Raw genomic sequence first — 18378 nt, 5'->3', positions numbered from 1 at the left:
AAGAGCTGCCAATTGCTCTTTTGGCTCATAAATATACACAGAGAGAAAGATTATGGAGTTTTCATGAACAGAATCTTAAGTTCTACTCCAAAGGCATTTCATAGTTTCAATGGTATTTCATAGCTTCATGAAATATTACATGGTGCAGGGCAGAGAAAGGGGAAAGAGGTCAGCAATTGTGAGTTCTTGGGTCAAATCTGACCCAAGAAATAACATCTGCTGTCCAAGCACCAGTGGGCAGCATTTCTTACTATGGGGACCATTTTATCCCAGAAGACACAACTCCCTGTTGATTCTCTTTGATTTTTCAGCAGCTTTGATCTTTCAAGCATAGCATTTTTCTGGAATGTATGTCTGAGTTGGGTGAGCTGTTTGACAGTGGAACAGTGTGGGAATACATTTTAAGGTGCTCCTGCACCTGTCCGCTTCAAGGTAACCTTCCGCGCATTGCACGGAAGGCAAGGAGATCTGGCAGAGGTTTGCTGCCTGGATCCCTCCGCGCTTAAGGCAAAGCGTGCCAAAAACAGCCTCAGTAACGGTCAGTAAGGAGTTTCCCGCCCAGAAACTCACCTAGATACAGCGTTGTGATTGGTTGTTGATAATGTTATGACGTTATTCAGTTTACTAATAAATAGCCCCTACTCTCTGTAGCGTGTGTGTAGAGTATGCGAGACAAGCCAAGAGAGAACAGCCGTGCAAGACAAGCCAAGAGAGAGAGAAAGCGAAAGGAAAACTAAGACGCACAGAGCAGTAGCTGGGAACTTGCAACTCCACCATTGACTGCAGTCTCTTACTTCATTTTATTTCTAAAGTTTTGTTTGGCCGCCTTCTTAGTTTTGGCCACCGCTTCTATTCTTTCCTTTTTGGAACTTCAAGCCTTCGTAACTCCAGAGGAGCCTTCGTGACTCCAAGGAAACCTTCAGAAACCTTCAGAACTCCAACAACAATCTCACGACCTTCAGGTTCATAACCAGCAGACCCTTTCACGGCCAGTGGGAGCAGGCACTCCAGAATTACTGGCTGTCCCAGATGCTGGTTATCCCCACAGAACAGACTCCCACAAGAGGTGGTGGAGGTTTGGTCTGGGTTTTTTATTAAGCAGAGGTTGGGTGGCCACCTGTCATGTATGCTTTAGCTGAGACTCCTGCATTGCAGAGGGTTGAACTAGATAACCCTCTGGTCCCTACCACTGTGCAATTCTATGATTCTATGAACACATGCATGAAACCACTGAGTGGTGCTGTCCGGAGTTTTGGAGTCAGCTGTCAGCAATATGCTAATGCAGCACGGCTCTATTTCTCCATTGCATCTGCAGCTGTGGCAGTGGGCGTCTGACCTTGGTAAAGAACTGGATGAGAGCTTAATCCAGATAATACAGTGGTGCTGGCAGTGTGTGGTTCCCTAGCAAGTAACTGGCATTTCCACTTAAAAAGAAAAGAGGAGGTGGCAGCAGTTGATGGGGAACATAATCTCTGCTAGAGATCCTGAAGAGCTGTTGCCATACAGCTTAGAAAGCCAAGTGCACAAATTGTCCAACCTGCTATCAGGGCTAGAGTGTTCTATTTTGCCGCTTGAGGCAAAATGCAACCACACCCTGCCATCACTGCGCCCACATCAGTGCCAACATTGGTGCTGATATCTGGCAAGATCTCACCAGAAATCAGTGTTGATGCCAGCCGTGGAGGCCATGAGGTGGCCGGGGTTAAGAAAACCTAGGAAGGAAGGGGCAGCCAGATGGAACAAAGAGGTGATTAATTGGAAATGCCAGAACATGCTAGGGAGAGACCCACTAAGAGCACCTCAGTCTTATCTGGTTTAAGCTCTCCTCCTATCCATCACCAAGGCCAGGCCCCCACTGCCACAGCTACTGATGTAAAGGGAAAATACAGCTGTGTTACATCAGCATGTTGCTGACAGGTCACTCCAAAACTACTCAGCAGTTCCATATAGACGTTAAACAGGATGGGGGACGAAACACAACACTGTGCCACAACACTCTGAAAGCTCCACAGGGCTGAAGAAAACTCCCCAAGCATCAGCCTGTGAAGATGGCCATTCAAACAGGACTGGAACAAAAACAAAGCAGTGCCACCCACGCCCAACTCAGACAATACCATGGTCAGTGGTTTGTAAAGCTGCTGAGAGATCAAGGAGGATCAACAGGGATGATGTGACCCTCATCAGATGAATCCCCACAATGCTAGCTTAGCGTCCATTCAGTGGGGGGGGGGCTGGTGCCGAGACCCCCAGCGGCAGGCAGGGCAGAATGGGGATCTCTGCGTGGGGTGCCTGGTTCATGACCCCTAAAAATTGTGTGCCGGAGGCTACAGCTGCCCTGTCATCCCCCCGTGCTACACCCCTTGCCTCACCTGACTTTAGGATCATTTTTGGATGTGACTGGTCCCGATTCCCCATGGTTGACCTTGGTTTGATATGATTATGCTGCACCTTGAGCCTTGATCTCCTGGATAAGTGTTTTGCTAAACGTCTTCTTCTATTTTATTTATTTTACCTCCAAGGACTGAGATCTGGGCCCCTGAGGCACCCCCTGGACCACAATGAAAGCTCCAAAATTCAGACAGTAAGAACTTCAGAAGCATCCTTATGACTTGATCTGCTTACTTTGGTTTAAAAGATACACAGAGATCAACATGGATCAACACGGATAGCGTTCCAAGTAAATAGATCCACTTACCAAAGCACAGAGCAGATCCACTGCTTCCAGGATGAGCTCTTGGTGACCGATTCGAGTGACTCCCAGCTCTTCAAGTTCTTGGTGAGTAATGTGTAACAGCTGTTCTCCATTGATCTTTTCCCTCTCAAAGTTCTTTATGTATTGTTGAAGGCAGTCATCAAGGCCTAGGTTCAAACAGCAACAGGAGCACTTGATTAGGAATATAAAAAAGAAGTAGCATACTTTGCTGCCTCATTGCAGCTTCAGCTCACTGTTTTCATCTTGATGGAATATAAAAGCCTATGTTCTTTTAAGAAAATAACACAAAATGGAATGATATCATTTCACACCTTGTGCACTGGTGCACTTTTATATTGCATTTAATGTGAAATTAAGTGCTGTATCCCATGGCTAAGAACATGGGGAAACAGTTCTCTTGACTTGTCCTATGGGGCCATGAGTTGAGAAACACAAACAACAGAGAAGCTGTAGCCAGTTTTGGCTTCCCATTGCATGAGTATGCCATACCCACATGGGCAACACTCACACATCTGTTTTATAGGCACAATCTTATACAATTTCCCAATCCAATAGTGAGGAACCTCAATCTGAGGCAGGCCCAGATTAAGACCTGGGACTTAAGTGATTTCCTTTTATAGGGCCACAATCAAGGCTTGCCAGGCCTCTGTGGTTCCTGCTTTTGGTAACCCCATGTGTTGTACCTTTCTTACCAGATGACTCCAGGGACTTCAGGTGAACTAAACATGAAGAGCATTATTTAAAACTACAGCGGACACGAAGTCTTAACTTACTCCTAGGCGTACAGGCCCACACTGACTTCCTCCCCCCACTCACCTCTGTGGGAAATAGTTCCCTTTTCAAGTACTGTAATTCCTCTTGGTCTAGGAACTAACTACTGTGGTACCTTGGTTCTCAAACACCTTGGTACTCAAACAACTTGGAACCCAAACAATGCAAACCCGGAAGTAAGTGTATAATAGATAACATAAATAAAATAAAATATACTTGTCCCAAGATGCTAGCATTGCAATGCACTATCCATGGGTCTGCCCTTGGACATGAGCTGATGCAAAATGCTATGGCTAGGATGTAAACAAACAAACAAACAAACAAAAAACCCCACACATTACAGATCCATGGTAGCCATTCCAAGATGGAAGGCAGCAAATATAGCATAAAACTCAGGAACACATACACTCCAACGCTTCTATTTAACTAACTATATTATGATTTATTTTGACAATTTATTGACTTAATTATTATCCTCTCCAAGCAGTGTGCAAAAATCCTCAATACACAGAAAATAAATGAAAAAATCAGTTAAAATTATAAAATGAAAATTCTGTCCAACGCCTCCTGGAATTTAATTTTTCTTTCTTTCTCAAAGGGCTATTTAAACAGACACAAATGTCTTCCAGACCATGTCTTCCCTTGGTTTTCTAGCCTCTAAATGTGGCTTCCCCACCCCACTCCCTTAGACACATTTTGCCTTTTGTTGTTGTTGCTGTTTTAGATTCTCCGTTCGCTTCGTAAAGTGCTCTGTGTTGTGGCAAAGCAACGGTGAAGAGATCAGGCCACGCCGTGCCAGCCATACACTTTCAGGATCAGGCATCATTTCTATAATTACCATTTCCTTTTATGATTATCCAGACACGGGCTGTGTACTATAGGCGTCACGTTTCTGTTTTTATGGAGGAAAATAAATCTAGCGTGCCATTACAATGAAATCATCTCTTACTATTTCCTACCATTACAGAAAATTAGCAGAGGTGTGAAAATAAAAAGAGGGAAACATTTACTGCTGGGTTCCTTCTCCACCCCTCTCTTCTGTTTCTCTGAGATATATTTAAACAATGTTCTGTAAACAATGTCACAAAGGCGAGGGCTGAAAATGCAAAAAGTCCAACCATCTTTATTTTCTGGTCTCTGTTCCTTGTAAACACCTGCCTCTGTTACGTACCTACTTTTGCTTTTCACAAACTTTGAATAGGCCTACCTACCATTGGCTACAACACTGAGCTGCTATGAAGCTAGAGCTGTATCCAACCAAGTCCTGCTTAGAGTTATGGAGGGTGGGGATGTGTTTTAAAAGTGAACCAACCACATCCACACTTTCCAAAACAATATGTGACCTGAAACACAGTTATCCTTTGGAATTTTCGCTTATCCAAATTTTGTGAAGGGACGTGGGTGGCACTGTGGTCTAAACCACTGAGCCTAGGGCTTGCTGATCAGAAGGTCAACGGTTCGAATCCCTGCGACAGGGTGAGCTCCCGTTGCTCAGTCCCAGCTCCTGCCAACCCACCAGTTTGAAAGCACGTCAAAGTGCAAGTAGATAAATAGGTACTGCTCCAGCAGGAAGGTAAACGGCATTTCCGTGCGCTGCTCTGGTTTTGCCAGAAGCGGCTTAGTCATGCTGGCCACATGACCTGGAAAAACTGTCTGCAGACAGTAGGCTCCCTCGGCCAGTAAAGCGAGATGAACGCCGCATCCCCAGAGTCGTTCACGACTGGACTTAACAGTCAGGGGTCCTTTACCTTTACCTTTTTAAATTTTGTGATGTTTCCCAACAACAACAACAACAAGTTTACAAAAATGAAAATGAATATATCAGTAGAAAATAAAATACAAAAATGTATTGTGTTAGGAGAAATTGCTTTGTAAAAATGTGCACATTTCTCAAAGTTGCATACAAAACTATGCTTATTTGAAGAATATTTAGCAAAATCTGCTTTCCTACAATTTCCACCCACAAGTTCTAGCCCTGCCTTCTGAAGCAACAAAGGACATATCCATTTTTGTAGCTATTTGAATACTATTATGATAGTCTCCCCTTAATTCTCTGTTGCCCAGATCTTTCAACTGTTCATTATAGGAACTTGGCTTCCAGAACCCTCACCACTGTTCTTCTTGCTCTGGACATGCCCCAAAGTTCTTCTTAAAATGAGGTGCCCAGAAGAGGACACATTGGGTTGCATCCAATGCTAGTCCTGCTCAACCCACTGAAATTAATGGACATTGTTAACTTAGGTCCATTAATATCAGTAGGTCTCCTCTTGCACATAATTTACTCCATACCATTTATGGTTATGCAGCACTCCATTCTCTGGCATTTAAATCACACATTGGCTATGTGAAAGTGCGAAGGGGTGTATCAAGTAACCATAGCACATTTCTACAGATGGTAGGTGCATCAACCCTGAAAGGCAGTACATAGCCTGCCATTTTACATACCACTACTGATGAGGTATATTCTGAACTGTTTTTACTGTAGAGCAATTGTGTTTTCTTAGCATATCTTTAGTCCAAAGAATACACACATCCCTTTGGCTTTAAAAATAGTGTAGAGGAAGGATAAAATAAGATGTCAGGCAACAGACAGAATAAGGCTTCTGCAAGATGTGATGATGCAGTAGAGAAGCATGCCAGTAGCCCTTGGTTGGATGCTACAAGTGTCCCCATTGTTATCAGTGGAGTATTGGAGGGTACAATAGTTTGGATGCTCTGCACCAGCAATGTTGGACTTTTCAAAACTATTGATGGGTCACAGCTTGGAAGATAGCTTGGCCATGAAAGATATCAGTCTCAGCACAGTGTTCATGGCCAACCATCAACTGGGTTCCTTTGCCTTTTGTTCTTTCCCCCTCCCAACACCAGCTTAATGCTCTACCCAACCCACAGCAACCCTCACAATCTGAGTGACACCCATATTCCCCACCCCATCCCTAAATCCGGACAATTTGATTTGGGCCTTGGCCAAGTCTGGTGCACAACCCTACTTCAAACTACTGTTCCTGTAAACTCAGAGGCACACAGTTGAATGTGACGGCAACATGAGGGAAGAGAAAAGAAGGTTATATATTTAAACAACAATGCAACAATGCAGCAGTTAAATCGGGGGAGGGGGCATTCAGAAGGATTTTCCCCAAAGTCCCCCTTCTGTGTTCTTGTCTTGCTCTGGGATAAACCAAACAAGTGTGTCGTGCTCCGATAAGGAAATTATGTGTAGCTGGTTGATCTAAATATGCCTCTATGCCAGGTACATCTATTATGAAAAAGCAAAACTGGCATTTTTTATGACTCAGGCTGCTCTTTCATAGATCCCCAGGGCATGAGCCTTTTTGGAAGACATTTACTTAATGGTTCAAACAGTATGGCAGGTGACAATGCAAAGAACACAGAAAGTCACTGATGAAGAACCCAGCTGTCTTGTAATGTGACAGTACACAGTGCATACAAAAGAAAGCACAGCTGAATAGCATTCTACACAAGCCTATGCTTGATGGTGAATATCGTGGCCCATATTACCAATGAATTTGATGTCTTCCAGTAATTTGGCCACTGCCAGTTGAGGAGATGGAATGGAAGAAGATAAAAATGAATCTTTTTCTGTGGTGTTTTTAGCACAATGCCCTTCTTCTCTAGCAGATATCTATACTCATGCCATGGTTAGTTTTTTGTTTTTGTTTTTTAAAAAACCCATCTTGCTGTAAAGCTCTGAGTTCCATTCCAATTCCAGCATAAAGCTAAATACACTCATAGGAATATTGCCACCATGAGCATTTCCATCAAACGTCTGTCTGGTGGCTCCTTACTCCTCAGGAGACCATCCTAAAAAAAATCTCCAATTACTCTCCAGCAGTAGTAGTCCTAGAGACAGGCAGCATTCATCTTTTTCAACCAGCCCTATCTTCTCTGCATCCTGGGAAGCGCCATAGCTCAGTGGTAGAGCAACCACTATGCATGCAGAAGATTCTGCTTCAATCCCTCACATCTCCAGAGTAGGCTGGGAGAGGTCTCTGTATGAAACTCTGGACAACCATCAGTAAGTGTAGACCAGCTTTTCTCAAGCTTGGCTCCCCAGATGTTTTTGGCCCACAACTCCCATCATCCCTGACCACTGATCCTGCTACCTAGGGATGATGGGAGTTGTAGGCCAAAAACACCTGGGGACCCTAGGTTGAGTAAGGCTGGTGTAGACAATACTGAGCTATGTGGATCAATGGGGATACCAGAGCAGAGGAAGACTTAGTGTGACCCGTTGTTTTCTTCTGCAGATAAAAGTTGGGTTTTCAAATGTTATGACCGATTCCCATTGTCTACACCTGTGCCCCCAAGTGATCCTTATCTGGCATGAGGACAAGGGTGATACTTGCACACAGTGGCCCTATTTTTATCTGTGAAATGTATTGCTTTCTTGTCCTGAACCCACTGTATGGATGTATGTAGGGGAAAGAGGAGGGTGAACGTTAACTGCAGTTTCAAACTCCTATGCATACCTGTAGCTTGTGCTCACTGGGAGGGAGACGCCATCAATTGGCTAAAAAAAAAAAAAAGATGCTGGAGGAAATACAACATCACTCAGGCTGAAAATATGTGTAAGATTCCCAGAGTGCATTTCCTCCCAAACTGCTTTGGTTGCTGTAGCTTTAATCCTGCCTCAAAAGCTGGGCAACTGTAATGAAGGCAAGTGAGGGGACCTTGTTTCTCTGGTGGTAGTCAGGGAGGAAGGAGTCTTGCTATAGGAAACAATTGACTCAAAAATTCCAACATATGGCTCAAGATAGCCAACCATGTTAGCTTAATAAACTGCCAATCAACTAGGCACAAATTATGGACTATGGCATCCCCAGTGAGGACAGCTTAGTGGATAACTCATCCATATTTAACACTTTAGGAAGCCACTGGAGAAAGCAGATTCTCACTACCTAGGGATGGGGAATCCTATCGCTCTCCAGATGTGGTTGTACTCTGACCATTGTCCCTGCTGGTTAGGGCAGATGGGAGAGCTGCTGGGTGACAGGTTCCCCAATCCCTACTATAAACACAATGGGCTGGTCATTATCTGTGAGGCTTTAACAAATTAGGAAACAAGAAAATAGAAAGGGCAGGTCATAGCACCTGCCAGAGATTATGAAGTTCTAAGAGTGTTTAAAGTTTATATGGTGCAGCATGGCACCCCGGATTCCCTGGGGTCCTGCACCATTAGGAAAATAAGATCTGGCAAGGTCAAGGTGTTCTGCTCTGCTTGCTCACCCTTACAATTAAATCTTCACTATCCAGCCATCCCTATCTAGATATAGGCGCTAATGCTGATGACTCATGTCCAACCTGCCAAATCTTATGCCCTCTAGCCTGATGTAAATTTCTTTGTCTCCCAGGATCATGTCTTAATCTGCTCATCCTCTTTTCCAGTTATCTAATATATCCTCCTTTGGCTACATTACAGGCAACCAACAAATTTAAAAAAGTTTTAGGATCGTCAATCAATCTATCTCCTTCCAATTTCAGCCATGGACCAGTCGGGTTTTAAAAGTTAAGCCCATAATCTCCAAATAAACCAATATAGAATCGTAATCATAGAATGGTTGAGTTAGAAGGGACCACGAGAGTCATCTAGTCCAACCTCCTGCAATGTAGGAATCATTCGCCCAATGTAGGGCTGGAACCCATGACCCTGATTAAGAGTCTCCTGCTATACCAACTGAGCTATCTAATCTTGGGTCTGATGAAAGATTTCTTTTTAAATAAATAATGCAGACAAGTTCCTTTCCTTCACATGGTGTTTCAAAGTGTCAATGTGTGATCCTATAACCTACCACAAAAGTTTTATATCCCATCCATCCACATTAAAAAGGTCCCAGGGGCCACTAAACTCTCTATATATTTTGGAAAGTTGTCCGTTCCTTTGCTATGCATTTGGATACATCTTATGGTATCTGAAAATGGGAGGGAGAGAACCATGTATGCCACCTTGAGGTCCATGGAGAAAAAAGGTGCAATGCTGTAAATAATAATATTGTAACAACATTTTGCATGATGGCTCCTGAGATCAACGAACAGGTTTTAGTCTATATTTGAATACAATTGGGTGCCATTTTGAATCAAGATGACTGATTGAATCTTTCAAAACTGTACTGATATTTTGGTTTCTGAGATTCCTGAGCAACTCTGGGTATGAGGCTGCCATAAAGCAAATAAGCATTAAAAACAACTCACTTAATCTCTGTATTAGTGAAGGAGTGTCTTTGTGAACTTATTTTGAATCTTACAATAATATATACCAGAGCAGATGTGCATTAGTGTGCAGAAAATTCAAGATGAGTATATTCAAAAAATTTCACATGGAGGCAATGCATGTGTACACACAAGTCTGTGTTAGGATTTTCACCAACCTATCCATAACAGAAAGAAATAATATAGAACTTCTCTGAGCTTCACCACCTGCTTCAAAACCGACCTTCATAGAGATTAAATGAATTCAGGAATGTGTGTGATCATGTCAACAGGATGCTTTACATCTGTCTGAAACATTTATCTTCTGAAAGGACATGGGAGGTCCAAAAAAGCACCTCCCCACAAATCCAGAGTTTATCATTATCACACCAGTGTTTTGGCAGGCCTATCATCTGATGCAATTGCTGACATTCAAGTTAAGGTTGCAATGTGCCTTCAAAAATGTTTGCTTTACGAATGAGAAGCAAATTCTAAATTAAGCTCACCATCAACCATTCATGAAACAATGCCTCCCTTTTGTCCAGCCAGTTATCGCATTCGCAGTTTATAAATTTGTAAATTTGATCTTACATCATCTGAAAACATGCAAAATTCACACAACATCAATGCAAGTGGAAGACATAACCTTTCCTAAATGGTGAATTAAACCTCAGTCCAAGATAGTGATATTCTTACACTTGCCATGACCTAAATAAATTTAATTTTAAGTATTTCTGTTCTTATTCATCTTGTTTATTACACTTACTTGTTGCTTCTAACATGATACTGTATCAAAGCAACTTAACAAAGTAAGAAAAGAAATATTAAAACCAAATATAATAACAACAATAAAACAGAAACCTAAATTGTTCATCCATAAATATATAAGAAAAAAGACAGATTCAACCAAACCCTTTTAACTTGTTTATATATTAACTAAAGTTGGGGTGCGCAGTGATGTGGCCACATTTGCTGATGATATTAAACTGCTCAACATCATACACACACACACACACACACACACACACACACACACTGTATATTGTTTCTTCCTATAGCTGTCCACTATGACCCCAAGGTCTTGTGTGTGTGTGTGTGTGTGCGTGTGTGCGCGCGTGTGTATGAATGAGACCATGGGGTCACAGTGGACAGCTATAGGAAGATGTCAACCCTTTGTGAGGCAGCTTTGAAAAAGGCAAATTCCATATTAGGAATCATTAGGAAAGGAATTGGGGGGGGGGGGCTGACAGTACCATAATGCCATTATAAAAATCTATGGTGCGACCACATTTGGAGTACTATGTACAGTTCTGGCAACCTCACCTCAAAAAGGATACAGTGGTACCTCTGGTTATGTACTTAATTCTTTCCAGAGGTCCGTTCTTAACCTGAAACTGTTCTTAACCTGAGGTACCACTTTAGCTAATGGGGCCTCCCGCTGCCGCCAGCGTGCGATTTCTGTTCTCATACTGAGGTAAAGTTCTTAACCCGAGGTACTACTTCCGGGTTAGTGGAGTCTGTAACCTGAAGTGTTTGTAACCCGAGGTACCACTGTATTGTCGAGTTTGAAAAAGTTCAGAAAAGAGCAACCAAAATGATCAAGAGGACGGAGAAACACTTCTTCAAGAAAAGGTTACAGCTTTGAGTGAGGGGGGGCATGACAGAGCTTGTTGACATCCAATGAAGTAAAATGTTGGAAGATTCAGAGAACACAAAAGAATGTACTTTTTCACACAACACACTGCAGAATTTGCTCCCACAAGAGGCAGTGATGGCCATCCACTTGGATTGCTTTCAAAGAGGACTAGAAAAATTCACAGGGGAGAAAGAGATGCATGGCTACCAGTTATGATGGCTGTGCTGTGTCTCCACAGTTGGAGGGAATAATGCTTCTGAATTACCAGTTGTTAGAAAGCACAGATTGCCAGCAACACACACAAGACAAGAAAGATGGGTATATTTATTAAAACATAACAACTATAGAATCTGCCAGTCAATTCAACCAAATTAACCAATACCAATGAGGTCTGGGAGCTGAGGTGCATTGACGGGAGGATTTCCTATCAATCCTGAGCCAGCTGCCACCTGCATGCTGTGATCATGCAGGAAGGCCTGAGGAAACTCCTCTGACCCTCACTGCCTGCTCCTTCAGTATATGAACCCGACATGTACACTATGGCCCCATTGGCCAACATTCACCCCGATGCACCCAACTGGCCCAAAACTACTCTGGCTCTGATATTAGTTGGATATTTCCCAAAATCCACTCAACCACCGGAGCCAAATGCCAATTAACCAAATTCAAACAAAACGCCAGTCAAGCAGACAACACCCAACAGTGTGAAGAAGGCGAGAAAGAAGTTCTACGCATTAATTAGTGTCACCCCAAAAATTCCTACTTAATGAAGGCAACTAGCAGAGCCCACATTGGAAAATAGGAGGGTGAGTGTCTTAATGTGAAGAGGGAAGGGGAAATTGCCTCCACGTGGTTGCCTCCCTTGTGGGGGTGGAGGATGTGGCCAAGGAGTCCCACTCACCATATGGGAAAGGAATGGAATTACAAGAGTGCTGTTGTATGGTTGGTCCTGCTTTCAGACTTCCCACAGGCATCTGGTTGGCCACCGAGAGAACAGGATGCAGGTTGAGAAGGGCTACTGGCCTGATCCAGCAGTTATCTTTGTTTTCAATGGTGGAGCTCTTGCTTTGCATGCAAACAAAAATGCAGAGCTAGACAGGCCAATAATCTAACTAGATATAATGCTGCTTCCTATGTTAACACGTTTCTGAATATTTTACAGTGCAAAGGGCTCTTTTCCCCAATGAAAAAGGAAAATAAAATGCCCAGAAAGATTTCAGGCAGAGTTTAATTTCACCATTTGAACTTCTGCCATATTTGCATTAGGAGAAAACACTTTCTTTTCTAAGAAGGATATGTTTTCTCCACAGTCTCTAAAATTCATTAACAACTAACAGGATTTTGTGCAAAATGAACTAAAAGACCAAGCACATAACATTGCAGCCCCAAAGGAGAATGGCTTAAAAGGCTGAGTGTATGAAAATGGAAGATGTTGATGCAAAGTGCTCTCAAACAACCATTACCAACACGCTCACTTTCAAATAGAATGAGGTGTGCAAAATATGTTTTATAAGCAGTCATAAAGTCCTAGTTTCAAAAATCTGCTGCCCTCTTCAGATATGTTTGCGTATGAGAGAGTTTCTCTCCCTCTCCATCTCCCTCTCCCTCTCCATCTCCCTCTCCCTCTCTCTCATTCTCTCACGTTCCCTGGATTTGGGTAGATTGACTTTTTTTTTTAAGGTCTTGCATTCTTTTCCATACGAAAATAAAAAGTTGTAGAATAAGCTATATTTAATTATTAAAATCAGACCAACACAAGAGAGCCCTTTCCGCAATGCACCACACTCTAACCACCTGAGCTATCCAGACAGTTTTAATTTGTATATGCAAACTGGTGGTGTGTGTGCGCGTGATGCATTTCCCTTTTTTCTGGTATTTTTCTTTTTTCCTGGCCTTATTATTCGTAACACCAAACTATGGTTTAGCATTATATCTAAACCAACCCCTGGTGAGGGAACCACCCAATAACAGATAAACACATTCTGGGCATTTAAAAGACTAGCACCTGGGGTTGTGTGCAGGGGCACTCCCCCCCCCCCACACACACACATTGGCAATGAAAAGGATTTCTCTCTTATAGCAGCTCCTAATCTTTGAATAAACATATCTTCCAATGAAGCGAAATGAGCATGAAATGGATTATGTGCTTACATGGTGCTCTTATATCGCTGGACACTCCAGAGTTTGGGAAAGGACTAAATAAGCGGGACTGCTTGGCGTAATTAATTATGCCACAAGCCCACGACAAATTCAAAGCAGAAGCAAAAGACCAAAAAAGAAAAAGAAAAAAAGACACATGTCACTCTTAGCAGTACTTAATTCCACAGACCATAGCACAATTATATACTCAGCTGCTCCAATAAGTAGGTGTTAAAAGAAGGAAGAATTGTAACATTCCTCCTAATCATGCCATGCTGGAAATGATGCAAGGAGGAGGATGCAAGCAGAGATGAGGGTATCATCACTTTGGCCCAGTGATATCAGAAAGTGCTGCAACATTTAATTCAGGGGTGGTGAACCTCTAGTTCTTCAGATGTAATTTGTTTGTTTGTTTACATTTTTATCCCACTTTTCCTCCAAGGGTCTCAAGGTGGAGTACATACATTTCCCCACTTCCCTAATTTTATCCTCATAATAACCTTGTGAGGTAGGTTAGCTTGAGAGACTGGCACAAGATCACCCAGTGAGGTCCTAGTCTGACACTCTTAACTCCCATCAGCCCCAGATAGCATGGTCAATGGCCAGGAACAATGGGAGTTCCAGACAAGCATCTTCTGGATTGATTGGCTAAATTACTTGAATAATAATAATAATAATAATAATAATAATAATAATAATAATAATAATAACTCTTTGGACTGACCAAACAACCAGTGTTAATTGCTGTTTTTAATTTAAGTATTTGGGTTGTCTGGGTTTTTTTTAATAGAAACTGTAGGTGGCAGACACAATCTTAGATGAGATGATTTCCCCTTCTATTTTACCCAGCAGGAAATCTCCCAGGATGGTGCCTGCTGCTATGGATCATTTTAAAACAAAAGGATGTGTGTTTCAGAATGAGTCAGATGGATCCAAAATACAAGAGTTGAAACCAGTGAATTATCCATTCCACTCATCTAAAAAGTCCTTGCATGAGCAGAGACTTTGGATCAGGCCCTCTCCTTGAGATTCAACCCAATGTTCATCTTCATATGCTAATGTCTGCAAATCTAACTAATGAATTATGCTAAACCTACTTTTTCATGCATGGGAGAAGAGGGTATCTTAGGAAGCTCAAATGCTCGCTGTCTTGTAATTGGCAGCCAATGTAGTTCCTCTACAACCGTTGCTGGACTCATCCCATCAGCCCCCAGAGTGGTGGGATTTTTGGTGGGTGGGTGTATTCTGTGCCATGTCATTGACAGAATAATACTTCATTACTGCTGGATTAATACCAGACCCTTGACACGCCACACAACTTCATTAGTTGTTCTGTGATGCTTCCCTAATATCCTTGCATTATTGCTGTCCAGAGGACACAATTTGCATAACATGAGACATGCAAATCTCTGCAGACACGCAAATCTCATAATGGATACTAGAATTTAAATAGCTTTATCATATAATGCCTCTTGCCACAACAGGGGAAAGTTTGACCAGGTAAGCTATATGTCTATCCAGTTTAGCACCAAGGACAAACACTTGATAGGCAACTTCAAGGCCCCTGTTCTCCCTCTTATTCAAAGAGTTTAACTGGCCTTTGATTGGATAACCCTACAAACTTTTGAGGACCCCATCAAAAATAGAGGCTGGAATAGAAGATTACCGTATTTTTCCTTGTATAAGACTAGGGTTTGTTTGTTTGTTTTACCAGAAAAAAAGGTTTAAAATTGGGGCTCGTCTTATACACGGGTAGTGCTGAGGGGTGTTTACTTAATTTGGAGTCCCCCAAAATAGTTTTATCCATGGTAGTGTCTTATACACGGAAAAATACGGTAACTTTATAATGGTACATCCGTAGCTATGGGGGCCAATGGTTTTTTTTGCCCTGGGTGAAGCCTCCAGAGGGGCGCCACTGATGCTCCCAACCTGTGTGTGAGGGGGGGAGTGCCAAACTAGGTCTTTGACACAGGAAAAATAAAGCCATGTTTCACCAGTTCATCAGGCACATGAACTGACCGGGACCCCAAGATCATCATTTGAGACACTTCTTTATGTACTTCCTCCATGAGAGGTCCAGAGGATGACAACATGCAAATGGGCCTCTTCTGTGGTAGCTCCATGTTTGTGAAATGTTCTCCCCAGGGAGGCTCAGCTGACACCTTCATTTTTGCTCTCTATGACTATTTTATTGTGATAGTGTTGTGCATTCTTGTGATTCTTTGAGAAGAGATGAATAATAATAATAATAATAATAATAATAATAATAATAATAATAATAATGGCTGGTTCTCTCTAAAGTAGGCCACTCAAACTGCCTGTGGCACCTTCAGTCACTATGATGAAACATGCTTTTTAACCCAGGTGAACAATGGACAAACAAGCATTAAGTGGTAGGTAGCATGTTGTAACACACACAATAGCAGGCACTTATAACAATATTTGCCTGTTCAAGCTTCTGAATTACTCAGCCTCTTTATGTCAAGCTTCAGATCATAGTTAATTGCTTTCTATTGAATTTGGCACTTAGGTAAGTGTCAGAATGTGCTGAATGTCGCTGGGGGGGGGGAGGAGAGAGAAGGAAATATAGCTATTTTAAATCTTTCAATTCCACCCGCCATGTGTCCCTCAATGGTTCTGAGAATTAAACAAATTAATCATACGCCGAATAACAACAAAACTAGAAAAAGAGGAGATTAATCCCTTGCTTAAAGCACATTTTATTCAGCAAAAACTAAACACACCATGTTAAAAATCTTCAATGTTCTTCAGCTGGTGTGAGCAGGAGGGAGGGAGGATGTTTTAATAGTGCTACATTATCAAGCACATTAATATTAATATCCACAGGTAAGACAACAAATAGGAAGGCCATCTGCATGGAGAGAGAAACCATGCCTTATGTCTGATAAGAGGCTAGTGATGAAATTTATAATTATCTGATTCAACTCCACTACAAAACAAGCTCCATTTCCCCCAATCCAAACTTGGCACCTTGAGTATTGCAATGGCAGGGACCCAAGGAAACGTAATTTCCCCAGGGTTTCCAAGTCCTCAGTTTGTACATCAGGTACCTTGCAAACTAACCACGACACGGCTACTTTTATTTGGGATACTACTGAATATGCTGCAATATTAAACGCAGTGTTGGATTGAGAAGCCTAGCCCTCTGCTTCGAGGTGAGACTCTCCACGTAATGTACAGCTCTTTTTCCCTCATCCAGCTTAGAAAAGTGTTTTGTTTTGCAACTATTTTTGTTACAGATATAAGTTGGGCTGCCATTTTGGAGAAAATAATAATTTTATAACACTGTCTTGATTATTCTGTTTTCTTTTGAGTCTGTTGTCCAGCTAAACTAAAAGGGCCTGTACAAGCCTTTTACAGTACAGAACCAGCTGCCTTTAGCTCCTGCACAAAGTGAATAAACGCTGAAAAGAATAAACTGTTAGAATCTATGGTGGCCATTGTATGCATAAAAAGAGAATCAGCTAGGCATGGCAACTGCGATTTACCTTGAATTGTTTTGTAGACTGATGGAAGACTTTTAATGAACAGGAAAATTAGTCAAAGTCTTAATAAAGACACTGAAACATGGTTATATGTAATCACACAATATTATGATAAGGGCTGATCTGAAGAGTAAAATGATGTTGATTGGTTCAGGATGATGACATTGAGTTGCAACTACTAAGACTGCTGATATCCTTTGACTGGTGAACTGTCGACATGTGTAATCTGGTCATGTATAAAAAGATTGCTTTGGATGTGGTTCCTTGCAGCCTCCTCCTTATTTTTGACGCTGTCCCATGCACATTTCTATTTCACTGAAGGCCCATCTTTTCAATTGGAGCCTGCATCCTTTCCTTTTGGGTTTCTGTGAACGTAACCTCCAGTCTAGGAACCCACCCTCCCTTTTTTTAATTTCCCCAACAGCCACTCAGTTAAATAAAACTTAGTGGATCTATCATCAGAGTTTTAATTAAATCTACATGTTTGCATATGACAAAAAAAAACAGTTTTTCCTTCTCCTCTTCATTTTAAAGACAATGCTCCCATCTTATGCTAACAGCAAAGCATTCAAATTGGGGCACAACCAAGAGAGGGCACATCTGCTACTGTAAGTGATGCATGTTTAGCTGTAGGCACATGAATGCGGGGAAAGCGGTGCATACCAACCAAGGCAGCATCTGCACCAAATGCACTCCGTTTATTCTTGACTGCCTATTTAAGATGATGTTCACAAAAAGTCTGATCATGCAACTACCCTTATGTACTAAACTCAGCAAACAACAAGAAGTCAGAGCCCTACTCGCAATCATTACCCAAACCCTTACAGCTTATTTTTTTATTATTTATGTAAAATGATACACGTGTAATCATCTCACATGGACATAGGATTTTAGAGCCACTCAAACTGAGAGGAAGATGAACATGACCCCATTTGGAGAAATAGCAGCTGCAGGGAGCTTCCCTCTTGCTCCTCACTAGAAAGAACTTGGCTCCATTATAGGGATGGCTGAATGTGTCAGCTTTGGTTTCTCTCAGCTGCTCATTTTTGCCATCTTAAGTTCACGTCCCCAAATTTCCACCTCAGTTTATTAACTGCCTTTAAAAAAAAATACTCATGAAAATTCATTTGCACTTTGATGCAAATTTCTCCTTGTCTATATACTTTGGAAAGTGTTCCGTAGTTTGCCTGTTCAGACCTCTTAGGGCACATGCTAGAGGTGTGCAGGGTCAGCAATGAATAAAAAAAAATACTTTGTACAGTAGGCTATTTTCTACCCTCCCCTCAATCCACAAAAGCAGGAAGTGTCAATCAGAGATCAAGGACAAATTCCAGGCAGGCAATACCACAAAATGGAGGTGTGACACAAGACCAGAGAGGGGTGTGGCCTATGGAGATTCCTGGAGG

The 18378-nt window shown here is 42.1% G+C and overlaps 1 protein-coding gene across 1 annotated transcript in view; it reads right to left on the bottom strand.

The window, feature by feature from the left end:
• Nucleotides 1-18378, bottom strand: part of LOC117040145 (connector enhancer of kinase suppressor of ras 2-like) — a 290274-nt gene that overhangs the window by 190159 nt on the left and 81737 nt on the right. The window contains exon 2 of the mRNA XM_033137731.1: nt 2696-2859. Within this exon, the coding sequence (XP_032993622.1) occupies nt 2696-2859 (164 nt within the window). The remainder of the gene's footprint in view (nt 1-2695; nt 2860-18378) is intronic.

This window comes from Lacerta agilis, chromosome Z, assembly GCF_009819535.1.
Source record: "Lacerta agilis isolate rLacAgi1 chromosome Z, rLacAgi1.pri, whole genome shotgun sequence".
NCBI classification, from domain to species: Eukaryota; Metazoa; Chordata; class Lepidosauria; order Squamata; family Lacertidae; genus Lacerta; species Lacerta agilis.
This window is presented reverse-complemented; position numbering and strand designations above follow the sequence as displayed.